Genomic DNA, 27500 nt, shown 5'->3' on the forward strand with positions numbered 1-27500 from the left:
TTAGGCCATTCAGCCCATCGAGTCTGCTCTGCCATTCCATCACGGCTAATTCTGGATCCTACTCAACCCTATACATCTGCCTTCTCGCCATATCCCTCGATACCAGAAACAATCATGAATCTACCTTTAAATATATCCACAGACTTGGCCTCTACCGTGTCTGAGGCATTCCCCAAATTCACCATTCTTTGGCTAAAAGCTTCCTCCTTACCTCCATTCTAAAAGGTCACCCCTCAATTTTGTGGCTGTGCCCTCTAGTTCTGGATACCCCCACCATAGGAAACATCCTCTCTACATCCACCTTATCCTTTCAACATTCAGTCGGTTTCAATGAGATCCTCCCCCCGCCCCCGAAATTCTTCTAAATCCCAGTGAATACAGGCCCGAAGCTGCAAAGTTTTCCGCATATGTTAACCCCTTCATTCCCAGAATCATCCTTGTGAACGTCCTCCAGACTCTCTCCAATGACAACACATCGTTTCTGAGATTAAGGGTCCAAAACTGTTGACAATACTCCAACTGCAGCCTGACAGGTGTCTTATAAAGGCTCAGCATTATCTCCTTGTTTTTATATTCTATTCCCCGTGAAGTAAATGCCAACACTGTGTTTGCCTTCTTTACCACAGATTCAACCTGTAAATTAACCTCTGCGAGTCTTGCACGAGGACTCCTAGGTCGTTTTGCACCTCTGATGTTTGAACCTTCTCTCCATTTAGATAACAGTCCACAGTAGTATTCCTTTTATCAGAATGCAATATCATACATTTCCCAGCACTGTATTCCATCTGCCATTCTTTTGCCAATTCTTCCAATTTGTCTAAGTCCTGCTGCAATCGTGTTGCTTGCACCTATCTCAGCCCCTCCACCTACCTTCGTATGATCTGCTAACTTTGCCACAAAGCCATCAATTCTATTATCTCTGAATCACTGGACACACAATGTGAAAAGTGGCGGTCCCATTACTGACCCCTGAGGAACACCACTAGTCACTGGCAGCCAACCAGAAAAAGCCCTTTTTATTCCCACTCGTTGCCTCCTGCCTGTCAGCCATTCCTCTATCCATGCCAGTATCTTTCCTGTAAAACTATAACATTTTATTTTTGTTAAGCAGCCTCATGTGAGGCACTTTGTCATATGCCTTCTGAAAATCTAAGAAAATGACATCCACTATCTCTCCTTTGTCCACCCTGCTTGTTACTTCCTCGAAAAATTCTAACTGATTTGTGAAGCAAAGTTTCACTTCACCGAAGCCATGCTGACTTTGACTTATTCTATCATCAGTCTCCAAGTACCTCAAAACCTCATCTTTAATAACAGACCTCAGCACTTCCCCAATCTCTGAGGTGAGGCTAACTGGACTATAATTTCCTCTCTTTTGTCCTCCTCCTTTCTTAAAGAGTGGAGTGACATTTGCAATTTTCCAGTCCTCCAGAACCATACCAGAGTCAACTTACTCTTGAAAATTCATGACCAATGCACCCGTTATCTCTTCAGCAACTTCTCTCAGGACTCTGGGATGTAGTCCATCTGGTCCAGGTGATTTATCCACCTGAAGACCTTTGAGTTTTCCTCGCACTTTTTCCTTTGTCATAGCAATGGCACTCACTCCTGCTCCCTGATATTCACAGACCTCTGGCACATAGCTAGGATGCCCACAGACCTCTGGAATACAGTTAGTGTCTTCCATAGTGCAGACTGAAGCAGAGTACTTATTAAGTTCATCTGCCATTTTATTTGTCTCCCATTACTACCTCATCAACATCATTTTCCAGTGGCCCAATATCAACTCTCATCTCCCTTTTACGCTTTATGTAACTGAAGAACTTTTAGTATTGTGCTTTATATTATTAGCTAGTTTTCCCTCATATTTCATCTTTTCCCTTCTTATACCTTTTTTAGTTGTTTTTTTGTGGGATTTTAAAAGCTTCCCAATCATCCAACTTCTCACTCACTTTTGCAGACTTATATGCTCTTTCTTTGGCTTTTATGCAGTCTTTAACTTCCCTTGTCAGCCACGGTTGCCTACTCCTACCTTTTGAGAACTTCTGTGGAACATGTCTATCCAGCGCCTCGTGAACTATTCCCAGAAACTTCGGCCACCTCTATTCTGTCATCATCCCCGCCGGTATCCACCTCCAATCCAGCTGGGAAAGCTCCTCTCTCATGCCTCTGTTATTCCCTTTATTCCATTGCGATACTGATACATGTGACTTATGCTTCTCCCTCTCAAACTGCAGTATGAATTCAATCCTATTATGAACACTGCCTCCTAAGGGTTCCTTTACATTAAGCTCCCTGATAAGATCTGTGGGTTATGACACAACACCCAATCAAAGACAGCCTTTCCCCAGGTAGGCTGAAGCCCAAGCTGTTCTAAAAAGTCATCTCATGGGCATTTAACCAATTCCCTCTCTTGCAATCCGACGTCTACCTGATTTTCCCAATCCCTTTGCATATTGAAGTCCGTCATTACAATTGTGACATTACCATTATTATGTGCCTTTTCCAGCTCCCTTTGCAATCTCAACCCCACATCTTGGCTACTATTTGGAGGCCTATATATGATTCCCATAATTTTTTTTTTCCCTTGTAGTTTCTTATGCCCACTCACAAAGATTCAACGTTCTCTGACCCTATGTCACCTCTTTCTAAAGATGTAATTCCACCTCTTACCAACAGAACCGCACCTCCGCCTGTGCATTCCTGTTTGTCATTTTGATACAGAGTACATCCTTCGATGTTAAACTCCCAACTACGGTCTTCTTTCAGCCACGACTCAGTGATGCCCACAACGTCACACCGACCAATCTCTAATTGTGCCATGAGTTCGTCCACCTTATTCTGAATATTATGTGCATTTAAATACAGCATCTTCAGTCCTGCATTCTTCACCCTTATGAATTTAACTCTTTGCTCTGTCTGCATTTGTACCCAATCATTGCCTTGCCCTTCCTTACATTCATGTTACACCCATCATCTACTTGCAAACCTGCTGGCTCTTCCTCAGCTCTATCATACTGGTTCCCAACCCCCTGCCGTATTAGTTTAAACAGCTCTAGCAAACCTGCCCACAAGGATATTGGCACCCCGGGGATTGAAGTGTAATCCATCCCTTTTGTATAGGTCCCACCTGCCCCAGAAGAGGTCCAAGTGATCCAGAAATCTGAATCCCTGGCCCCCTGTTCCAATTCTTCAGCCAGGCATTTGTCCACCACTTCATTCTATTCCTATCCTCACTGCTGCGTGCTACTGGTAGCAATCCCGAGATGACTACCTTTGAGGTCCTCCTTCTCTGCTTCCTTCCTAGCGCCCTGTATTCTGTTTTCAGTACCTCCTCCCTCTTCCTACCCATCTCATTGGTACTAACATGTACCACGACTCCTGGCTGCTCACCCTCCCATTTCAGGATATTGCGGACACGTTTAGAAACATCGAACCACAGAACATTACAGCACAGAAACAGGCCTTTTGGCCCTTCTTGGCTGTGCCAAACTATTTTTCTGCCTCGTCCCACTGACCTGCATCTGGGAGGCAGACTACAATCCATGTTTCTTTTTTGCGTCCACAGAATCGTCTATTTGTCCCCCTAGCTATCTCTGCTGCCATCCTCTTCTGTTCCTTACCTTTCTGAGCCACAGGGCCGGGCTCTGTGCCAGGGACACGCCCGCTGTTGTTTCCCCCAGGTAGGTCATCCCACCCGACAGCACTCAAAATGGAGTACTTATCGTTGAGTACATTCTCCCTCCCCTCTCCTGACAGTCACGGGGAAGTGGGGTTAGTTTGTGGACTGATTCGGGGCTGTGGGGTGAGAGTGGGACAGCGGGATTAGTTTGGGGACAGACACAGGGCTGTGGGGAGAGAGTGGGACAGTGGGATTAGTTTCTGGACTGACACAGGGCTGTGGGGAGAGAGTGGGACAGTGGGATTAGTTTCTGGACTGACACAGGGCTGTGGGGAGAGAGTGGGACAGTGGGATTAGTTTCCAGACTGACACAGGGCTGTGGGGAGAGAGTGGGACAGTGGGATTAGTTTGGGGACTGACACAGGGCTGTGGGGAGAGAGTGGGACAGTGGGATTAGTTTCCAGACTGACACAGGGCTGTGGGGAGAGAGTGGGACAGTGGGATTAGTTTGGGGACTGACACAGGGCTGTGGGAGAGAGTGGGGCAGTGGGATTAGTTTGGGCACTGACACAGGGCTGTGGGGAGAGAGTGGGACAGTGAGATTAGTTTGGGGACTGACACAGGGCTGTGGGAGAGAGTGGGACAGTGGGATCAGCTTGGGGACTGACACAGGGCTGTGGAGAGAGAGTGGGACAGTGGGATCAGTTTGGGGACTGACACAGGGCTGTGGGGAGAGAGTGGGACAGTGGGATTAGTTTGGGGACTGACACAGGGCTGTGGGGAGAGAGTGGGACAGTGGGATTAGTTTGGGGACTGACACAGGGCTGTGGGGAGAGAGTGGGACAGTGGGATTAGTTTCCAGACTGACACAGGGCTGTGGGGAGAGAGTGGGACAGTGGGATTAGTTTCCGGATTGACACAGGGCTGTGGGGAGAGATTGGGACAGTGGGATTAGTTTGGGGACTGACACAGAGCTGTGGGTAGAGAGCGGGACAGTGAGATTAGTTTGGGGACTGACACAGGGCTGTGGGGAGGGAGTGGGACAGTGGGATTAGTTTCCGGATTGACACAGGGCTGTGGGGAGAGATTGGGACAGTGGGATTAGTTTGGGGACTGACACAGGGCTGTGGGGAGAGAGTGGGACAGTGGGATTAGTTTGGGGACTGACACAGGGCTGTGGGGAGAGAGTGGGACAGTGGGATTAGTTTGGGGACTGACACAGGGCTGTGGGGAGAGAGTGGGACAGTGGGATTAGTTTGGGGACTGACACAGGGCTGTGGGGAGAGAGTGGGACAGTGGGATTAGTTTGGGGACTGACACAGGGCTGTGGGGAGAGAGTGGGACAGTGGGATTAGTTTGGGGACTGACACAGGGCTGTGGGGAGAGAGTGGGACAGTGGGATTAGTTTCCAGACTGACACAGGGCTGTGGGGAGAGAGTGGGACAGTGGGATTAGTTTCCGGATTGACACAGGGCTGTGGGGAGAGATTGGGACAGTGGGATTAGTTTGGGGACTGACACAGGGCTGTGGGGAGGGAGTGGGACAGTGGGATTAGTTTGGGGACTGACACAGGGCTGTGGGGAGGGAGTGGGACAGTGGGATTAGTTTCCGGATTGACACAGGGCTGTGGGGAGAGATTGGGACAGTGGGATTAGTTTGGGGACTGACACAGGGCTGTGGGGAGAGAGTGGGACAGTGGGATTAGTTTCCAGACTGACACAGGGCTGTGGGGAGAGAGTGGGACAGTGGGATTAGTTTCCGGATTGACACAGGGCTGTGGGGAGAGATTGGGACAGTGGGATTAGTTTGGGGACTGACACAGGGCTGTGGGGAGGGAGTGGGACAGTGGGATTAGTTTGGGGACTGACACAGGGCTGTGGGGAGGGAGTGGGACAGTGGGATTAGTTTCCGGATTGACACAGGGCTGTGGGGAGAGATTGGGACAGTGGGATTAGTTTGGGGACTGACACAGGGCTGTGGGGAGAGAGTGGGACAGTGGGATTAGTTTGGGGACTGACACAGGGCTGTGGGGAGAGAGTGGGACAGTGGGATTAGTTTCCAGACTGACACAGGGCTGTGGGGAGAGAGTGGGACAGTGGGATTAGTTTCCGGATTGACACAGGGCTGTGGGGAGAGATTGGGACAGTGGGATTAGTTTGGGGACTGACACAGAGCTGTGGGTAGAGAGCGGGACAGTGAGATTAGTTTGGGGACTGACACAGGGCTGTGGGGAGGGAGTGGGACAGTGGGATTAGTTTGGGGACTGACACAGGGCTGTGGGGAGAGAGTGGGACAGTGGGATTAGTTTGGGGACTGACACAGGGCTGTGGGGAGAGAGTGGGACAGTGGGATTAGTCTGGGGACTGACACAGGGCTGTGGGGAGAGAGTGGGACAGTGGGATTAGTTTGGGGACTGACACAGGGCTGTGGGGAGAGAGTGGGACAGTGGGATTAGTTTGGGGACTGACACAGGGCTGTGGGGAGAGAGTGGGACAGTGGGATTAGTTTCCAGACTGACACAGGGCTGTGGGGAGAGAGTGGGACAGTGGGATTAGTTTCCGGAATGACACAGGGCTGTGGGGAGAGAGTGGGACAGTGGGATTAGTTTGGGGACTGACACAGAGCTGTGGGTAGAGAGAGGGACAGTGGGATTAGTTTGGGGACTGACACAGAGCTGTGGGTAGAGAGCGGGACAGTGAGATTAGTTTGGGGACTGACACAGGGCTGTGGGGAGGGAGTGGGACAGTGGGATTAGTTTGGGGACTGACACAGGGCTGTGGGGAGAGAGTGGGACAGTGGGATTAGTTTGGGGACTGACACAGGGCTGTGGGGAGAGAGTGGGACAGTGGGATTAGTTTCCAGACTGACACAGGGCTGTGGGGAGAGAGTGGGACAGTGGGATTAGTTTCCGGATTGACACAGGGCTGTGGGGAGAGATTGGGACAGTGGGATTAGTTTGGGGACTGACACAGAGCTGTGGGTAGAGAGCGGGACAGTGAGATTAGTTTGGGGACTGACACAGGGCTGTGGGGAGGGAGTGGGACAGTGGGATTAGTTTGGGGACTGACACAGGGCTGTGGGAGAGAGTGGGACAGTGGGATTAGTTTCCGGACTGACACCAGAAGGTTGTCCACCATGACCTCTCACCTCGATGATGTAATCACGGCCATCTTTCCCATGAAGCACCTCCACAGCACAGATATCGAGTCCGCCGAACATCTCGGAACATCTGTCGGCCCAGAGTTTGTACCTGGTGGCAAAGGGAATGAGGAGCAGTTGGATCTGAACCTGAGAATGGGGCACCAGTGATGGCTTCCACTCTCCTGGGCGGTGACCCCCTCCGCTCCACCAATCCCAGGCTTTCTCCACCAACCCAACTTTGTGTCTTCCAATCCCAAGTGCTCTGCACCAATCCCATGAATTGTCCTTCAATTCTGGGCTTTGCCCATTAACTGGGTGGTGAGGTGGAGATATGTCTCTACCAAAGGAGATGTAAGGAGCCCCTTTCTTCCTCTAACCTGCAAGTCACCCTTGGGCAAGATGTGGCACCTGCCTAGCCCCCCTCTTCCCCCGATCAGGGTCACGTGAAACCATGGGAGCAGGGGTGGATGGTCATATAAACACCAAGTCCTGCTTATGTGACAGCTGACGCCAGGCAGGCAACCTCTGAGGGGTAAAGGGATCTCTTATAAAGACACTGCCCTGAAGAAGGCAATGGCAAACCACTTCTGACAAAAAACTTGCCAAGAACAATCATGGTCGTGGAAAGAGCATGGTCGCCCATGTCATGGCACCTAATGATGATGTCATATGACACAGCACATAATGAAGATGTCATGTGACATGGCACATAACAAATGAACAGCAGTCAATATCAGGCCTTATCCACCAATCACAGGCATCATTCACAAATCCCAGGCTTTGTTTCACCAATACCAGGCCTTCTCCAATCCCTGGCCTTATCCACCAATCACAGGCGTCATCACAAATCCCAGGCTTTGCTTCACCAATACCAGGCCTTCTCCAATCCCTGGCCTTATCCACCAATCACAGGTGTCATCACAAATCCCAGGCTTTGCTTCACCAATACCAGGCCTTCTCCACCAATCACTGGCCCCGCCCCACCATTTCTGTCCTTCAATCCTGCATTCCGGCCCTCATCAGCCTCTCTGGGCCTGTGCTCCCGACCAAGGCCTCACCCACTGCTCTGAGACCCAGTGACCTGTTGTGGACCCCTCCCTTGGTGCCTATCACTCACCCTCCCCAGTACATCATGAGCTGCAAAGGCTCCTTTGGGGTCCAGAGACCATTCATGGGAGGGATAGTACAAGGAGGGCCTCTCCTTAGGCGAGGTGACACTTTGCTACCGTGTTGGGACCCTCCAAGTACAACTCAGCCCTGCCCCTCACCCTCCCGCCGCTCAAACACTCCAGCTGACGCAGTTGGCCTCAGGACCCCGGGATGTTACCTGTCAGTCATGGCCACCTGTTCCAGCATGGCCGACCCAGTGTTGGTCTTCCAGTTTCCCGAGATGGAGGTCCTCCTGGAGAAGGGGGAAAGGACATCAGTGTGGGTCCGGGTCCCAAAACCGTTCCCGCCTCCTCCCTCTCCCTACCCCCTACCCCTGGCCCTCTCCCAGCCAACCCTTGCCCAAACCCAACCTCGCCCTCCCCAGAGTCCAGCTCCAACGGGAGACACCAGACCAGGAAGGGGAATGGTGGGGAGAGGACGAGAGTGAGGGATAGACAGTGTGGGAGGGGGAGACACAGGGTGAGAAAAGAATGAGAGGAGGAGGAGGGGCAGAGAGGAGGTGAAATGGGGAGGGGGTAGGAAGAGGGAGGGGAACAAGCAGGGTGTTAGAGAGGGAGATGGAGGGGAGAGGGGGACAGAGGGAAAGGGAGGGAATGAGAGTGAAGAGGGAGGGTGTACAGATCAAGAGGGAAGTGGAGAGTGGGGGGGGCGGGGAGAGAACGTAATTAATATGCTAATTAAATTCACTGATGATACTACATTGATTGGCCTAATCTCAAATAATAATAAGGCAGCCTACAGAGAAGAAATCACCCTGACACAGTGGTGTCAAGAAAATAACCTCTCCCTCAATGTCGGTAAAACAAAGGAGCTGGTTGTGGACTACAGGAGGAATGGAGATGGGCTAAACCCTATTGACATCAATGGATCTGGGGTTGAGAGGGTGAACAGCTTTAAATTCCTCGGCATACACATCACTGAGGATCTCACGTGATCTGTACGTACTGGCTGTGTGGTGAAAAAGACACAACAGTGCCTCTTTCACCTCAGACGGTTGAAGAAGTTTGGTGTGGGCCCCCAAATCCCAAGAACTTTCTACAGGGGCACAATTGAGAGCATCCTGACTGGCTGCATCACTGCCTGGTACGGGAACTGTACCTCCCTCAATCGCAGGACTCTGCAGAGGGTGGTGTGGACAGCCCAGCGCATCTGTAGATGTGAACTTTCCTCTATTCAGGACATTTACAAAGACAGGTGTGTAAAGAGGGCCCGAAGGATCATTGGGGACCCAAGTCACCCCAACCACAAACTGTCCGGGAAGCAGTACCACAGCATAAAAACCAGGACCACCAGGCTCTAGGACAGCTTCTTCCACCAGGCCATCAGACTGATTAACTCATGCTGACACAACTGTATTTCTATGTTATATTGACTGTCCTGTTGTACATAATATTTATTACAAACTACTATAAATTGCACATTGCACATTTAGATGGAGATTTTTACTCCATGTATATGAAGGACCTAAGTTTTAAAATCAATTCAATTCCATTCAAATTCAACGGGAGAGTGAAGAACGGGAGTGAAAGCAAAGGGAGAAGGGGGGAAGGAGGAGGAGAAGGGGAAAGGGAGAAGGGGAAAAGGGAGGGGGAGAAGAGGAAGGGAGGGGAGAAGGGGAATAGGAGGGGAGAAGGGAAAAGGGAAGGGAAAAGGGAGGGGAGAAGGGAAAAGGGAGGGGAGAAGGGAAAAAGGGAAGGGGAGAAGGGGAAAAGGAAAGGGAGAAGGGGAAGGGAGGGGGAGAAGGGGAAGGGAGGGGGAGAAGGGAAAAGGGAGGGGAGAAGGGAAAAGGGAGAGGGAGAAGGGGAAAGGGAGGGGGAGAAGGGAAAAGGGAGGGGGAGAAGGGGAAAGGAGGGGGAGAAGGGGTAGGGGAGAAGGAGGAAGGGATGGGGAGAAGGGGGAAGGGGGAGAAGGGGAAAGGGATGGGGAGAAGGGGAAGGGATGGGGAGAAGGGGAAAGGGAGGGGAGAAGGGGAAAGGGATGGGGAGAAGAGGAAGGGAGGGGAGAAGGGGAAGGGAGGGGAGAAGGGGAAAGGGAGGGGAGAAGGGAAAAAGGAGGGGAGAAGGGGGAAGGGAGGGGGGAAGGGATGGGGAGAAGGGGGAAGGGGGAGAGGGGAAGGGAGGGGAGAAGGGGAAAGGGATGGGGAGAAGAGGAAGGGAGGGGAGAAGGGGAAGGGAGGGGAGAAGGGGAAAGGGAGGAGGAGAAGGGGAAGGGAGAGGGAGAAGGGGAAAGGGAGGGGAGAAGGGGAGAAAAAGGGAGGGAAGGGAAGAGAGAATGAGGCATAAACAAAATATTCTGCAGATGCTGGGGTCAAAGAGTGAGGGTTGGGACAAGAGAGCGAGGAAGGGGAGAAAGAGAAGGAAAGGGGAGAGACTGGGAAAAAGGAAGAGAGGGGTGGGGAGAGAAGGAAGAGGAGGAGAAGTGGGGGGGGAGAGGTGAGTGAAGGGGAGAGAGGGGAGAAGGGGAGAGTGTGGGGAGAAGCAGAGGTAAACGGGTAGAAGGGGAGAGAGAGAGAGAGATAAGGAAGGGGTAGAGGGGGGGCAGGGCTACAATGGGGGAAGGGGTGGAGAGGGTGAAAGGAGCAGGAAGTGGAGACGGAGGAGGGAGGGAGGAGAAAGAGGTTTGAGGCTGGGAGGTGGATGAGTTGGGGAGAGGGTGGGAAGCTATCCCCTGACCCTGGAGTCCACCCCCTGACACCAGGCCGAACGTTGACCCTTGCCCCCAGACTCACATATAGGCTTTGTAATTGCCGCCGATCTTCTGAATGCGCAGGTCGTACTTGGCGTCGATGAAGGGCTCGGCGGTGGCATAGGTGTTGGTCAGCGCCACCACTCCCGCCACGTCCTGGAAATCGGAATGGTGCTCCACCTTCACCTGGGGGGTGGGGGGCGAGCGGTGTCACCGATCGTACAGAGGGGTGGGGGATAGGGGAGAGAGAGAGAGGGAGGAAAGGGAGGAGAGGGGAGGAAAGGAGAAAGGGAAGGGAGGGAGTGGGAGACAAAGGGTAGGAGAGAGGGGAGAGGGGGAGGAGGAAAGAGAGAGGAGAGAGGAGGGTGGGAGGGAGGTAAGGAGGGGAAGAGACAGAGAGAGAGGGAGGAGGGAGAGTGAGAGAGAGCAGAGGGAAGGGGTGGGAGGCGAGGGGAGGGAGGGGAGAGAGAGAGGGAGGACAAGGAGGAGAGGGGAGGGAGAGGGGGAGGAGAGGGGAGAAGGGGGTGAGACAAAGAGAGAGAGAGAGGAGGGAGAGACAGGGAGAGTTGAGGAGAGGTCGAGAGAGGGAAGGAGAGGGACAGGAAGGGAGGAGAGAGGATGGAAGAGGCAGAGGGAGGCCGGGGGAGAGGGTGGAAGAGGAGAAAGAGGAGGGAGAGACAGGGAGAGTTGAGGAGAGGTTGAGAGAGGGAAGGAGAGGGACAGGAAGGGAGGAGAGAGGATGGAAGAGGCAGAGGGAGGCCGGGGGAGAGGGTGGAAGAGGAGAGAGAGGAGGTGAGAGGGAGGGAGGAATGGGTGAGAGAGCAAGAAGTGGAGGGATAGAGGGATTGGGGATAGGAGGAGGGGGATGAGGGCAGGGGCAGAGTAGGAGAGGGCAGGGAGGGGGTCAGAGAAGAGACAGAGGGAGAGAAGAGGAGGGAGGGCAGACAAGTGTGGGAGAGGAAGGGATTGAAAGAGACCAGGGAAGAGGAGGAGAGTGGGGGAAGAAGAGAGGGAAGGAGAGAGGCAGGGCGAAGGAGAGAGAGAGAGTTGGGGGTGGGGAGAGGCCAGAGGGGGAGGGGGGCACAGACAGAGTCAGGTGAACACCATTACACTGAGCCGTTTCCGCTCCCCCCCCAACCTAACGTCATTCAGCGGGCTGCCCCCTCGAACTGCATGCAGCGAGGCTCCCCTCCACTGAGTGTGAGTCTCCGTGGTGTTCCCCAGGCACCCCTCAATGTACGGGCGCCAAATTTCCAAATCACCCCACTAACTCCCCTCTGCCTTTCTGGAAAACAGTCCCAATGACGGATGAATTCCCCCCTCCCTTTGGGGGTACCCCTACTGGGGTAAGCTTACACGCCAGCCTTGTGAACCTGGGGTGTATCCCAGCGATCGCTCGGGACGGAACGAGCAAGCTCCAGAAACCGCGAGAGTCCTCCCCACTGTGGGCAGTAAGGGAGTCCGTTTGGACGCCAACCACGGCCACGTGCGAGGTCAGCTGAAATGATCCTTACCTTCCCCATCCCAGAATATGCGTGGCCCATTTTCACGACCACCGGAAACTTTGCCGTTGTCAGCTATAAAAAGAGGAGGGGAGAAATATCCATTAGCTGTGGGTTCCCAGGAACGAAAGGGTTAACGTATGAGGAGTGTTTGGTGGCTCAGGGCCCGTACCCGCTAGAGCTTAGGAGAATTAAGGGGGATCTCACTGAAACCTATCGAATTTTGAAAGGTTTACAGTGGGGGAGCCTTGAACAAGAGGGCACAGCCTCAGAATAGAGGGACATGCAGTTGAAGATGCAGAGTGTGACGAATCAATGGAACTTGTTGCGACACAGACAGCTGCGGAGGCCAAGTCTATTTAAAGAATACATCTTGATTAGTCAGGGCTTCAAAGGTTATAGGGATAAGGCAAGAGAATGGGGTTGAGAGAGATAATAAATCAGTCATGACTGAATGCAGAGCAGACTTGATGGACATCAGGAGCTCAATAACGTCAATCTCTTTGCACTGTACCACCGAAGAACAAATCTGATGTCAGCTCAGCCAGCGATAATGAACCTGTTTCTGGTCCCTAGGCTCCAGCTGGCCACCTCTTTCTTTCCTCCACCGGTCCCACTTCTGATCCAGGGACGCCTGCGAAGAGCGCGTCCTGGGACTGGATGCTCCATAGAGAAAAGCCCAGGCTTCAGGCCTACCGGTTGCCGAGTGCCCCTCGCTTAGTGAGGACGGTCGGGGAGAGGCCGACTGACGGCCACAGATCTCCGCGGGGCAGAGCTGCAAGGTTTGACTTTGGAGGGGTGGGGGCATGGTTTGGTTCCCATAAGACCATAAGCCACAGGAGCAGAATTAAGTCACTCGGCCTTGGAGTCTGCTCTGCTATTCCATCACGGCTGATACACAGTGCCTATACAAAGTATTCACCGCCCCCTCCCCGGGAGTTTTCATGTTTTATTGTTTTCCAATAAGTGGAATTAACTTGGCTTTTTGTTTGATACTGATCAACAGAAAAAGACTCTTTTGCATCAAAGTGAAAACAGATCTCTACAAAGTGAATTAAATTAATTACAAATATAAAATGCAAAATAATTAATTGCATAATTACTCACCCCTTTCAAGACAGTATTTAGTAGATGCACCTTTGGCAGCTATTACAGCCTTGAGTCTGTGTGGATAGGTCTCTATCAGCTTTGCACATCTGGACACTGCAATTTTTCCCTATTCTTCTATACAAAACTGCTCAAGTTTAGTCAGATTGCATGGGGATTGTGAGTGAACAGTCCTTTTCAAGTCCAGCCACAAATTTTCGATTGACTTGACCTCTCTAGGACATTAACGTTGTTTTTAAGCCTGTGTTACTTTGTCTTTATGTTTGGGGTCATTATCTTGCTGGAAAACAAATCCTCTCCCAAGTCACAGTTCTCTTGCAGACTGCATCAGGTTTTCCTCCAGGATTTCCCCGGATTTTGCGGCATTCATTTTACCCTCTACCTTTACAAGCCTTCCAGGGCCTGCTGCAGTGAAACATCCCCACAGCATGATGCAGCCATCAAAGTGCTTCACGGCAGGGATGGTGTGATTTTGATGATATGCAGTTCTTGGCTTACGCCAAACATAGCATTTAGTCTGATGGCCAAAAAAGTCAGCTTTGGTTTCATCAGACTATAGAACCTTCTTCCAGCTGACGTCAGAGTCTCCCACATGCCTTCTGGCAAACTCTAGCTGAGATTTCATGTGAGTTTTTTCCAACAGTGGCTTTCTCTTTTCCGCTCTCCCGTAAAGCTGCGACTGGTGAGCACCTGGACAACGGTTGTTGGATGCGCAGTCTCTCCCATCTCAGCCACTGAAGCTTGTAACTCCTCCAGAGTTGTCACAGGTCTCTTGGTGGCCTCCATCACCAGTCCCCCTTCTTGCACGGTCACTCAGATTCTGAGGACGGCAGATTTACAGCTGAGCCATATTCTTTCCATTTCTTGATGATCGGCTTAACTGTGCTCCAAGGGATATTCGGTGACTTGGAAATTTTCTTGTATCCATCTCCTGACTTGTGCTTTTCAATAACATTTTCGTGGGGTTGCTTGGGGTGTTCTTTTGTCTTCGTGCTGAGCTTTTGCCAGGATACTGACTCACCAGCAGTTGGACCTTCCAGATACAGGTGTATGTTTTACTACAGTCAATTGAAACCCTTGACTGCCCACAGGTCTCCAAAAACAGATCTCCATTTAACTAACTAAAACCAACTGGCTGCACCAGTGATGAATCAGTGCATCATATGAAAGGGAGGGGTGAATACATATGCAATCAATTATTTTGTGATTTCTATTTCAGATCACTTTTGTAGAGACCTGTTTTCACATTGACACGAAAGAGTTTTTTCTGTTGATCAGTGTCAAAAAAGTCAAATTAAATCCACTGAGATTCAATGTTGTAAAATAATAAAAGATGAAAACTTCTGGGGGTGGGGGAGGTGGTGAAACTTTTGATAGGCACTGTACTATCCAACTCAATCCCAATCCCGCTTTCTCCCCGTAACCTTTGACATCCTGACTAATTTAGAACCTAATCTAGAATTTATTGACCTCTGCTTTAAATATACCCAATTACTTGAGTGAATTCCACAGATTCACCCCCTCTGGCTAAAGAAATTCCTCTTCATATCCATTCTAAAGGGACATCTTTGTATCTTGAGGCTACCCTCCGAATAAAAGCAACCATGAGATTGAATTATTTTGCTTTTCTTTGTGTTCTTTCATTTTTCTTTCTGATGCACAGCAGAATAAACTATTCACCGCCGTTTCTCAATAATGAACCTAACGGGATGCTTTTAACCAACCAGCATCTTATTTTTACTTCCTAAGGGCCTTCTGGACAACATCAGCTCTGGTTCCAATACCGCATCTGGCAGACCTGACCTTGTGGAAGCTGCAGTAAGACGCGGTTTAACATAAACACAAGGAATTCTGCAGACGCTGGAAATCCACAGCAACACACACACACACACACACACACAATGCCGGAGGAACTCAGCAGGCCAGGCAGCATCTATGGAAATGAATGAACAGTCGTCGTCGCGGGCTGAGACCCTTCTTCCGGACTGCGAAGGAAGTGGGGGCAGGGGAGGAAATGCCAGAATCAAAAAGTGGGGGGGGGGGGGAAGATGGATAGCAGAAGATGACAGGTGAAACCAGGTGGGTGGGAAAGGGCTGGAGAGGAAGGAATCTGATTGGAGAGGGGGGAGTGGACCAGAGGAGAAAGGGAAGGAAGTGGGGACCCGGGGGTTGGGGGGGGGAATGATAGGCAGATGAGAACAGTGGAAAATAGAAGAAGGGAAGGGGAAATTCATTTTAAAATAATGTCCTGGCAATGATAGGATGCCCAGTCCTGGCGAGGGGGGGGCAATATCCTTGCAGGTTTGCTAGCATGGTTCGGGAGGGTTTAAACTAATTTCCGAGGGGGGTGGGACCCAGAGCGATAGAGCAGTGAAAGAAGTGCATGGAGTAAAGCCAGATCTAACTTACAGAGAGGCTTTGAGGAAAGAGAAGCAGAATAAACAGTGTAAAGACAGTAAGGTAGAAGGGCTGAAATATGTGTACCTCAATGCAAGAAGCATCAGGAACAAAGGTGATGAACTGAGAGCTTGGATACATACATGGAATTATGATGTAGTGGCTATTACAGAGACTTGGCTGGCACCAGGGCAGGAATAGATTCTCAATATTCCTGGATTTCAGTGCTTTAAAAGGGATAGAGAGGGCGGAAAAAGGGGAGGAGGGGTGTCATTACTGGTCAGGGATACTATTACAGCTGCAGAAAGGGTGGGTAATGTAGCAGGATTCTCTTTTAAGTCAGTATGGGTGGAAGTCAGGAACAGGAAGGGAGCAGTTACTCTGCTGGGGGTATTCTATAGGCCCCCTGGTAGCAGCAGAGATACAGAGGAGCAGATTGGGAGGCAGATTTTGGAAAGGTGCAAAAATAACAGGGTTGTTATCATGGGTGATGTTAACTTCCCTAATATCGATTGGCACCTGATTAGTTCCAAGGGTTTAGATGGGGCAGAGTTTGTTAAGTGTGTCCAGGACGGATTCCTGTCACAGTATGTGGACAGGCCGACCGGGGGAATGCCATACTAGATCTAGCACTAGGTAATGAACCGGGTCAGGTCACAGATGTCTCAGTGGGTGAGCATCTGGGGGACAGTGACCACCGCTCCCTGGCCTTTAGCATTATCATGGAAAAGGATAGAATCAGAGAGGACAGGAAAATTTTTAATTGGGGAAGGGCAAATTACGAGGCTATAAGGCTAGAACTTGCAGGTGTGAATTGGGATAATGTTTTTGCAGGGAAATGTACTATGGACATGTGGTCGATGTTTAAAGATCTCTTGCGGGATGTAAGGGATAAATCTGTCCCGGTGAGGAAGATAAAGAATGGTAGGGTGAAGGAACCATGGGTGACAAGTGAGGTGGAAAATCTAGTCAGGTGGAAGAAGGCAGCATACATGAGGTTTAGGAAGCAAGGATCAGATGGGTCTATTGAGGAATATAGGGAAGCAAGAAAGGAGCTTAAGAAGGGGCTGAGAAGAGCAAGAAGGGGGCATGAGAAGGCCTTGGCGAGTAGGGTAAAGAAAAACCCCAAGGCATTCTTCAATTATGTGAAGAAAAAAAGGATGACAGGAGTGAAGGTAGGACCGATTAGAGATAAAGGTGGGAAGATGTGCCTGGAGGCTATGGAAGTGAACGAGGTCCTCAGTGAATACTTCTCTTCGGTATTCACCAATGAGAGGGAACTTGATGATGGTGAGGACAATACGAGTGAGGTTGATGTTTTGGAGCATGTTGATATTAAGGGAGAGGAGGTGTTGGAGTTGTTAAAATACATTAAGACAGATAAGTCCCCGGGACCTGATGGAATATTCCCCAGGCTGCTCCACGAGGCGAGAGAAGAGATTGCTGAGCCTCTGGCTAGGATCTTTATGTCCTTGTTGTCCACGGGAATGGTCCGGAGGATTGGAGGGAGGTGAATGTTGTCCCCTTGTTCAAAAAAGGTAGTAGGGATAGTCCAGGTAATTATAAACCAGTGAGCCTTACGTCTGTGGTGGGAAAGCTGTTGGAAAAGATTCTTAGAGTTAGGATCTATGGGCATTTAGAGAATCATGGTCTGATCAGGGACAGTCAGCATGGCTTTGTGAAGGGCAGATCGTGTCTAACAAGCCTGATAGAGTTCTTTGAGGAGGTGACCAGGCATATAGATGAGGGTAGTGCAGTGGATGTGATCTATATGGATTTTAGTAAGGCATTTGACAAGGTTCCACACGGTAGGCTTATTCAGAAAGTTAGAAGGCATGGGATCCAGGGAAGTTCGGCCAGGTGGATTCAGAATTGGCCTGCCTGCGGAAGGCAGAGGGTGGTGGTGGAGGGAGTACATTCAGATTGGAGGATTATGACTAGTGGTGTCCCACAAGGATCTGTTCTGGGACCACTACTTTTCGTGATTTTTATTAACGACCTGGATGTGGGGGTAGAAGGGTGGGTTGGCAAGTTTGCAGACGACACAAAGGTTAGTGGTGTTGTAGATAGTGTAGAGGATTGTCAAAGATTGCAGAGAGACATCGATAGGATGCAGAAGTGGGCTGAGAAGTGGCAGATGGAGTTCAACCTGGAGAAGTCTGAGGTGGTACACTTTGGAAGGACAAACTCCAAGGTAGAGTACAAAGTAAGTGGCAGGATACTTGGTAGTGTGGAGGAGCAGGGGGAACTCGGGGTACATGTCCATAGATCCCTGAAAGTTGCCTCACAGGTGGATAGGGTAGTTAAGAAAGCTTATGGGGTGTTAGCTTTCATAAGTCGAGGGATAGAGTTTAAGGGTCGCAATGTAATGATGCAGCTCTATAAAACTCTGGTTAGGCCACACTTGGAGTACTGTGTCCATTTCTGGTCACCTCACTATAGGAAGGATGTGGAAGCATTGGAAAGGGTACAGAGGAGATTTACCAGGATGCTGCCTGGTTTAGAAAGTATGCATTATGATCAGAGACTAAGGGAGCTAGGGCTTTACTCTTTGGAGAGAAGGAGGATGAGAGGAGACATGATAGAGGTGTACAAGATAATAAGAGGAATAGATAGAGTGGATAGCCAGCGCCTCTTCCCCAGGGCACCACTGCTCAATACAAGAGGACATGGCTTTAAGGTAAGGGGTGGGAAGTTCAAGGGGGATATTAGAGGAAGGTTTTTTACTCAGAGAGTGGTTGGTGCGTGGAATGCACTGCCTGAGTCAGTGGTGGAGGCAGATACACTAGTGAAGTTTAAGAGACTACTAGACAGGTATATGGAGGAATTTAAGGTGGGGGCTTATATGGGAGGCAGGGTTTGAGGTCGGCACAACATTGTGGGCCGAAGGGCCTGTACTGTGCTGTACTATTCTATGTTCTATGTTCTAAAACTCTATGAAGAGCTTGGTTTCCCTTTACTGGAGATGAGGAAGATTCTAACGAAAGAATGCAAATCACATACAAACCCACTAAGGGACAATTGCGTTACTAACCTCAGAGTATGTTAGCTTGTAACTTCTGTTGGCTTTTGGACATCTCGAGCTAAATAGTGGATAGGGCCCAGTCCATCATGGGTAAAGCCCTCCCCACCATTGAGCACATCTACATGAAACATTGTCGCAGGAAAGCAGCACCCACCATTGGGGCCCCCCACCACCCAGGACGTGCTCTCTTCTTGCTGCTGCCATCGGAAAGAAGGTACAGGAGCCTCAGGACTCACACCACCAGGGTCACAAACAGTTATTACCCTTCAACCATCAGGCCCTGTGGCCTGAAGTTAACAAACGACACAGGGTGAAACTGAACTAAACGGAACATTCCTGTTCAAGGACACTGTGGTTTGATGGTTTATATCCTGGATGTTTTCCACTTGATTTTTGCCTTTTGTGCAACTTGCTCTTTTTTTTTTGGCACGGTGGATGTTTGGTAATAAATGTACTTTGAAACTTTGAAACATTTGAGGCTCCTGAACCAGTGGAGATAACTTCATTTGCCCCATCACTGAGTGTTTCCACAACCTACGGACTTGCTTTCAAGGAGTCTTTGTCTATCTCATGTTCTCGATATTTATTGCTCATTTATTTATTTATTCTTATTCTTTCTTTCTTTTTGCATTTGTTCGGCTTCTTGTCTTCTCCTCACTGGCTGAACGCCCAAGTTGGTGCGGTCTTTCATTGACTCCATTATGGATTTATTTAGTATGCCCGCAACAAAACAAATCTCTGGATTATATATGGAGACATATATGTACTTTGATAATAAACTTTATTTACGGCATCTGTTACTCTTGCGAGACCATGGATCTGCGCCTGGAAAGTCTTCACTCTCCAGGGCGCAGGCCTGGGCAAGGTTGTATGGAAGACCAGCAGTTGCCCATGCTGCAAGTCTCCCCTCTCCACGACACCAATGTTGTCCAAGGGAAGGGCATTAGGACCCATACAGCTTGGCACCAGTGTCGTCGCAGAGCAATGGTGTGATTAAGTGCCTTGCTCAAGGACACAACATGCTGCCTCGGCTGGGGCTCGAACTCACGACCTTCAGGTCGCTAGTCCAATGCCTTAACCACTTGGCCACGTGCCCACTAATAAACTTACTTTGAACTTATACCTGCAGAAAAATAATCTCAGGGTTGCATGTATGCACTCTGATAATAAATTTTACTTTGAACTCTTTTGAATGGCAATTGGTCTTACACATAAGGAATCTGAGCAGATACAGTTTACAAAATGGTCGATATTTGTAACTGATGGTCAATTCTGTATAAAAATGGCATTTCCCTGTTCAGAATTCAGACCAGTGTGGGTGACAGGGGCCAGGCTGCTCTCCTTGTGCACGAGTAAAATGAAGTACATTTGAGGAATGAGCAAACACGAGAAAATCTGCAGACACTGGAAATTCAAGCAACACACACAAAAAATGCTGGTGGAACGCAGCAGGTCAGGCAGCATCTATAGCAAGAGGTACAGTGGACGTCTCGGGCCGAGACCCTTTTCAGGGTCCATTTAATCTGTTGTGTAAATATTTCAGTAGTATTGTAAATATATTATTTGATTAAGCATTCTTATAGAAACCATAGAAACTACAGCACAGAAACAAGCCTTTTGGCCCTTCTTGGCTGTGCTGAACCATTTTCTGCCTAGTCCCACTGACCTGCACACAGACCATATCCCTCCATACACCTCCCATCCATGTATCTGTCCAATTTATTCTTAAATGTTAAAAAAGAACCTGCATTTACCACCTCGTCTGGCAGCTCATTCCATACTCCCACCACTCTCTGTGTGAAGGAGCCCCCCCTAATGTTCCCTTTAAACTTTTCCCCCCTCACCCTAAACCCATGTCCTCTGGTTTTTTTCTCCCCTTGCCTCAGTGGAAAAAGCCTGCTTGCATTCACTCTATCTATACCCATCATAATTTTATATACCTCTATCAAATCTCCCCTCATTCTTCTACGCTCCAGGGAATAAAGTCCTAACCTATTCAACCTTTCTCTGTAACTGAGTTTCTCAAGTCCTGGCAACATCCTTGTAAACCTTCTCTGCACTCTTTCAACCTTATTTATATCCTTCCTGTAATTTGGTGACCAAACCTGAACACAGTACTCGAGATTCGGCCTCACCAATGCCTTATACAACCTCATTTGGTTATAACCTTATTTGGTTATATAATTCATTACAGGTTATAGGTGTAAATACGTAAATTGCATATGTCATCATGCTACCATGTGACCTGTGTGCGTCTCGCTTAAAGTAAATGCAAAGTTCGATTCACACTTTGGACTCCCGTGCTTTCCTTTGAATTAATTTCATGTTTTGAAGTTAGAAAACAAAACACCATTAGCGACAATAATCTGATACCGTGGGGACATCTCCCAGGGTGTACCTGAACAGATCGAGGGAGGCTGTTTGACCATTGTCAGTGTCAAAGTTCACAGTAAATTTATCATCAAAGTACGTATACGTTTCATTTTCTTGCAGGCATTTACATGAAAATGAAGAAATGCAATAGAGTTTATATAAACTATAAATAACAAAGAGTAATAAATAGCCAATATGCTAAAGAAGGAAAATCGACAAATAGTGAAAAAATTAATCTTGAGCACATGAGTTGCAAAGTGTGGGAAAGTGAGTTGTGGAATCAGTTCAGTGTTGAGGTGAAAAAAGTTATCCCTGTTGGTTCAGGAGCCTGATGGTTGTAGGGTCATAACTATTCCTGAACCTGCTGATGTGGGAAATAGGCTGTTTGACAGGCACCTGAAGGAGCAGAGCATGGGGAGATACAAATATCCCGTCGGCAGAAGTGACTAACCCTCCCAGAGGACCACAACCTCGATGTCGGGCTCACAGTCTTGCGTGCCTCAATGAGCCGGAGAGCGATGTTGGCTGGAGTCGGGATTTCATGCTTTGGCCCTTGGTAGGGTCACCCATGCCGAACAGGTCAAAGGGTAGAGGCCAGTCTAAGAGTGGTCCACCGGTCCTCCAGGTTCTGGGGTTCATCTCAGGGCTAACAACCCTGACTGGTCTAATAAAACTGTTACAGAAACAGCAATGAAGAATCCTTCTGCATCTGAGCGACCAAGGACAGACAGAGACGACATCCTTCATTGCTGCCCTAAATGCTAGTGGTGTAACGGGCAGGAGGTGAGTAGGAAGCAGTTAGTCATAGTCATAGTCATACTTTATTGATCCCAGGGGAAATTGGTTTTTGTTACAGTTGCACCATAAATAATAAATAGTAATAGAAATAGTTATAGAAAAATGGTAATAAATAGTTAAATAGTAATATGTAAATTATGCCAGTAAATTATGAACTAAGTCCAGGACCAGCCTATTGGCTCAGGGTGTCTGACCCTCCAAGGGAGGAGTTGTAAAGTTTGATGGCCACAGGCAGGAATGACTTCCTATGACGCTCTGTGTTGCATCTCGGTGGAATGAGTCTCTGGTTGAATGTACTCCTGTGCCCACCCAGTACATTATGTAGTGGATGGGAGCCATTGTCCAAGACGGCACGCAACTTAGACAGCATCCTCTTTTCAGACACCACCGTCAGAGAGTCCAGTTCCATCCCCACAACATCATTGGCCTTACGAATGAGTTTGTTGATTCTGTTGGTGTCTGCTACCCTCAGCCTGCTGCCCCAGCACACAACAGCAAACATGATAGCACTGGCCACCACAGACTCGTAGAACATCCTCAGCATCGTCCGGCAGATGTTAAAGGACCTCAGTCTCCTCAGGAAATAGAGACGACTCTGACCCCTCTTGTAGACAGCCTCAGTGTTCTTTGACCAGTCCAGTTTATTGTCAATTCGTATCCCCAGGTATTTGTAATCCTCCACCATGTCCACACTGACCCCCTGGATGGAAACAGGGGTCACCGGTACCTTAGCTCTCCTCAGGTCTACCACCAGCTCCTTAGTCTTTTTCACATTAAGCTGCAGATAATTCTGCTCACACCATGTGACAAAGTTTCCTACCGTAGCCCTGTACTCAGCCTCATCTCCCTTGCTGATGCATCCAACTATGGCAGAGTCATCCGAAAACTTCTGAAGATGACAAGACTCTGTGCAGTAGTTGAAGTCTGAGGTGTAAATGGTGAAGAGAAAGGGAGACAAGACAGTTCCCTGTGGAGCCCCAGTGCTGCTGATCACTCTGTCGGACACACAGTGTTGCAAGCACACATACTGTGGTCTGCCAGTCAGGTAGTCAAGAATCCATGACACCAGGGAAGCATCCACCTGCATCGCTGTCAGCTTCTCCCCCAGCAGAGCGGGGCGGATGGTGTTGAACGCACTGGAGAAGTCAAAACGCATGACCCTCACAATGCTCGCTGGCTTGTCCAGGTGGGCATAGACACGGTTTAGCAGGTAGATGATGGCATCCTCAACTCCTAGTCGGGGCTGGTAGGCGAACTGGAGGGGATCTAAGTGTGGCCTGACCGTAGGCCGGAGCAGCTCCAGAACAAGTCTGTCCAGGGTCTTCATGATGTGGGAGGTCAATGCCGCCGGTCTGTAGTCATTGAGGCCGCTGGGGCACGGCGACTTCGGCACAGGGACAAGGCAGGATGTTTTTCACAGTACAGGAACCCTCCGGAGCCTCAGGCTCAGGTTGAAGACATGGTGAAGTACTCCACATAGCTGAGGGGCACAGGCTTTGAGCACCCTGGTTCTGACACCATCCGGTCCTGCAGCCTTGCTTGGGTTGAGACGTTTCAGCTGTCTTCTCACCTGTTCAGCTGTAAAGCCCACCGTGGTGGTTTCGTGTGGGGAAAGGGTATAGTCAAGAGAGCAGGGTGGGGGACTGTGAGGAGCGGTAGGAGGGGGGAGTGGAATATGTGTTGGTTGGGGGCCGACAACAGATGGCTCATGTGGGGGATGGGCAGGGGTCACAATGTCAAATCTGTTAAAGAACAGGTTAAGTTCGTTGGCCCTGTCCACACTGCCTTCAGCTCCTCTGATGCTAGTTTGCCGGAACCCAGTGATTGTCCTCATCCCCCTCCAGACCTCCCTCATGTTGTTCTGCTGGAGTTTCCACTCAAGCTTCCTCCTGTACCTGTCTTTAGCCTCCCTGATCCTGGCTTTCAGCTCCTCCCTGGATGTCCTTAATGTCCTTTGTCACCCATGGCTTGTCATTTGAATAACAGAGGACAGTTCTTGTCGGAACATTGCAGTCCACACAGAAATTAATGTAATCAGTGATGCATTCTGTGAGTCCATCAATATCCTTTCCATGTGACTCACGGAGTGCCTGCCAGTCTGTCACCTCAAAACAACCCTGGAGTGCCTCATAACCTCCTCCGACCATTTCCTCACTGTCCTCGAGGTTGCAGGTTTACTCTTCACCAGAGGCACGTAGCAGGGTTGTAGATGCACCAGGTAGTGATCTGACCTTCCCAGTGGGGGGAGGGGAGAGGAGCTGTATGCATCCTTAACATTAGCATACATAAAATCCAGAGTCCTCTCCCCTCTGGTTGTACAGCTCACATACTGCGTGAAGTTGGGCAGTGTTCTAGCCACGGTAACCTGGTTGAAGTCACCTGAGATGGTAATGAGGGCACTCGGGTGCTGGGTTTGTAATCTGGCTATGACGGTGTAAATGATGTTACACGCTGACGTCAGGTTGGCAGAGGGAGAGATGTACACAACAACCACAATTGCATGCAAGATTTCCCTTGGCAAATAATATGGCTGGAGTCCAACAGCAAAATGTTCAATATCCGGGCTACAGACACGTTCCTTGATCGTAATATGCCCAGGATTGCACCATCTGTTGTTTACCAGAACCGCCAGCCCCCCTCCTTTACGCCTACCGCTCTCAGTGCAATTCCGGTCAGCTCGAACGGTCTGGAAGCCCTCTATGGAAACGCTTTGATCGGGTATGTCCTCGTGCTGCCACGTCTCAGTAAAGCACATGACACTACTCTCCTGAAATGTTCTCTGACTCCTGACAAGCGCAGTCAGTTCATCCATTTTATTCCCCAGCGATCCAACATTTCCCAACATGAGAGAGGGGAGACACGGCTTATAACTTCTCTTCTCCATAAGCCTCCGTTTTCTCGACCCGGTCCTCTTCCCTCGCCTTTTTGATCCCCCTCTGCATCCTCTGTGTGTTTTCCTCCAGATTTCAGCCGGGATGTCCGCTGCTCTGTTCGCTAAGCCGACGGACATGAGCGCAATCAATTGGCCCCTTGAATACACAATGCGGCCATCCTGCCGCCACGCTAACGAGACGTGTCCGAAAGTAACTAATTCCAGCACCAAAAAAACAAATAAAACTCTCCCCACTAGCATGTTAGAGAGGGTGCAGCTTCAAAGTGTTACCGTGAGAAAAAAAATACAACAAATAACTAAGTTAAAAGGTTTAAAAGTAAGAAATTAATCAATAAAGTGTTTTTCACTTATTGATTAATCACAGAGTGAAAACACCAGAAATGTGCTGAATTAAAATAGGAAATTGAAAGCCAATGGAAGAGGGCACACTTTGTCCCGATGGTAAAATCTACAACTGGTACCACCCCAAAGGCACTACACAATAGCTTTAAACAATTTGGTCTACACAGCAACATTTATGTAAATCTCCAGAAAGCCACAATACTAAACACAAGCAGAATAGTCCGATAGTTTCTAGCAATTGAGAAATGAGTGCCCTTGATTACGGCGGTACCTTAGGTTTTACCAGCTTGAGCTGAGAGAAAATAATAGGTAAGTAAATAAATATTGAGAACTTGCCCTTGAAAGTGAGTCTGTAGGTTGTGGAATCAGTTCAGGGTTGAGGTGAGTGGAATTACCCGCACTGGTTCAGCAGCCTGATGGTTTGAGGGACAGTGTCTAGAGCAGGGGTTCGCAACCAGGGGTCCCCTCTGTTAATGATAGGGGTCCTGGGCGTAAAAAAGGTCAGAAGCCGCTCCTTTAGGGTTTTTAGTGAATGGTGCAAGTTCTTTAAAAATCCATTGAGGGGGAGTTCTGTGGATAAAAACGCCTTGTTACTGAGAGAGGTCAGGGGAGAATGGCCAGACTGGTTCAAGCTGACAGGAAGGCGACAGTAACTCAAATAACCACACGTTACAACAGTAGTGCGCAGAGGACCATCTCCGAACGCACAACACGTCGAACCGTGCAGGAGGTGGGCTACAGCGGCAGTCGTATCTACAGGAGGCGCTGCCTCGAGAAGGCAGTGTTCCACAAAGGACAGGGGTCTCCCTACCATCCATCGAGGGCATTTATCAGGAGCGCTGCGTACGCAGGGCCCTTAGGATTATCAAGGATCCCACCCGTCCATCCATCATCTTCCTTAACTCTCTACCATCGGGCACGAGACTCCGATGCATAACGCCAAGACCGTCGGGGTGGGAAACAGTTTCTTCCCTCAGGCCATTAGGCTTCTGAACTCCCTGTCGCATCGCATTTGAAGTGTCATTGGTTAATAGAAACATAGAAACATAGAAAACCTACAGCACAATACAGGCCCTTCAGCCCACAAAGCTATGCCGAACATGTCCTTACCGTAGAACTACCTCGGCTTACCCATAGCTCTCTGTTTTTCTAAGCTCCATGTATCCATCCAGGAGTCTTTTAAAAGACCCTATCATTTCCACCTCCACCACCACTGCCGGTAGCCCATTCCACACACTCACCACTCTGCGTAAAAAAGTTACCCGACATCCCCTCTGTACCTAACTTGCTCCTGTCATCTCCTCTGTACCTAATCTGTTCCATACCTTACAATATTTAATTTACCCACCGTAGTTTGTTATTTATGCGTGATTCATCCGTAGATTTTACCCTCACCTTCATAAGTTATTGTGTGTTATGTGTAGTACTGTGTTTTACACCCTGGTTTGGAGAAACGCTCTCATTTGGTGGTATTTCTTTCTATAGTTAAATGATAATAAACGGGACTTGACGTTCACCGTCAGAGATCCCCATCATCCAGGCCGCACCATCTCCTCACAGCTCCCCCGGGCAGGAGGTTCAGAAGCCTGGAGTCCCACACCTCCAGGTTCAGGCACAACGAACCCAGCGGGCCAATCCTAGCCGCTACCCCAGTACAGAACACCGGGACCGCTCTGCTCCACAATGGACGTTGTCGTACAATCTCCATGTACTGACGCGATGAAGTGGTCTGTATGGTTGGTGTGACAAAAGAAGGCTTTTCACTGTAGCTGGGACAAATAATGAACCGATTAACCATTCTGAAGAAGGGTCTCTGCCCAAAATGGCAACTGTTGATTCCCCTCCATAGATGCTGCCTGGCCTGCTGAGTTTCCCCAACATTTTGCGCGCGCGCGCGTGTGTGTGTGTGTGTGTGTGTGTCTGTGTCTGTTTGTGTGTGTCTGTGTCTGTGTGTGTGTGTGTTTCTGTGTGTGTGTGTGTGTGAGTGTGTGTGTGTCTGTGTGTGTGTGAGTGTGTGTGTGTGTTTGTCTTTGTGTGTGTGTGTGTGTGTTTGTGTCTGCGAGTGTGTGTGTGTTTGTGTCTGTGAGTGTGTGAGTGTGTGTGTGTGTTTGTGTGTGTGTCTGTGAGTGTGTGTGTTTGTTTCTGTGTGTGTGTGTTTATGTGCATGTTTGTGTCTGTGAGTGTGTGTGTTTGTGTGTGTGTGTCTGTGAGTGTGTGTGTTTGTTTCTGTGTGTGTGTGTTTGTGTGTGTGTGTCTGTGAGTGTGTGTGTTTGTTTCTGTGTGTGTGTGTTTATGTGCGTGTGTGTGTCTGCGAGTGTGTCTGTGTGTTTGTGTGTGTGTCTGTATGTCTGTGTGTGTGTGAGTGTGTGTGTGTGAGTGTGTGTGTGTTTATGAGTGTGTGTGTGTGCGTGTGTGTGTGTGAGTGTGTGTGAGTGAGTGTGTGTG

General features: G+C 49.4%; 1 protein-coding gene across 2 annotated transcripts in view; it reads right to left on the bottom strand.

The window, feature by feature from the left end:
• Nucleotides 1-27500, bottom strand: part of LOC134339041 (synapsin-1-like) — a 193779-nt gene that overhangs the window by 24392 nt on the left and 141887 nt on the right. For both annotated transcript variants that reach the window (XM_063035311.1, XM_063035310.1), the window contains exons 7-10: nucleotides 12133-12195; nucleotides 10662-10804; nucleotides 8091-8165; nucleotides 6770-6872 (exon numbers count right to left, since the gene is read on the bottom strand). In XM_063035311.1, coding sequence (XP_062891381.1) covers nucleotides 6770-6872; nucleotides 8091-8165; nucleotides 10662-10804; nucleotides 12133-12195 — 384 coding nt within the window. The remainder of the gene's footprint in view (nucleotides 1-6769; nucleotides 6873-8090; nucleotides 8166-10661; nucleotides 10805-12132; nucleotides 12196-27500) is intronic.

The sequence above is a fragment of the Mobula hypostoma genome, chromosome 28, assembly GCF_963921235.1.
Source record: "Mobula hypostoma chromosome 28, sMobHyp1.1, whole genome shotgun sequence".
NCBI classification, from domain to species: Eukaryota; Metazoa; Chordata; class Chondrichthyes; order Myliobatiformes; family Myliobatidae; genus Mobula; species Mobula hypostoma.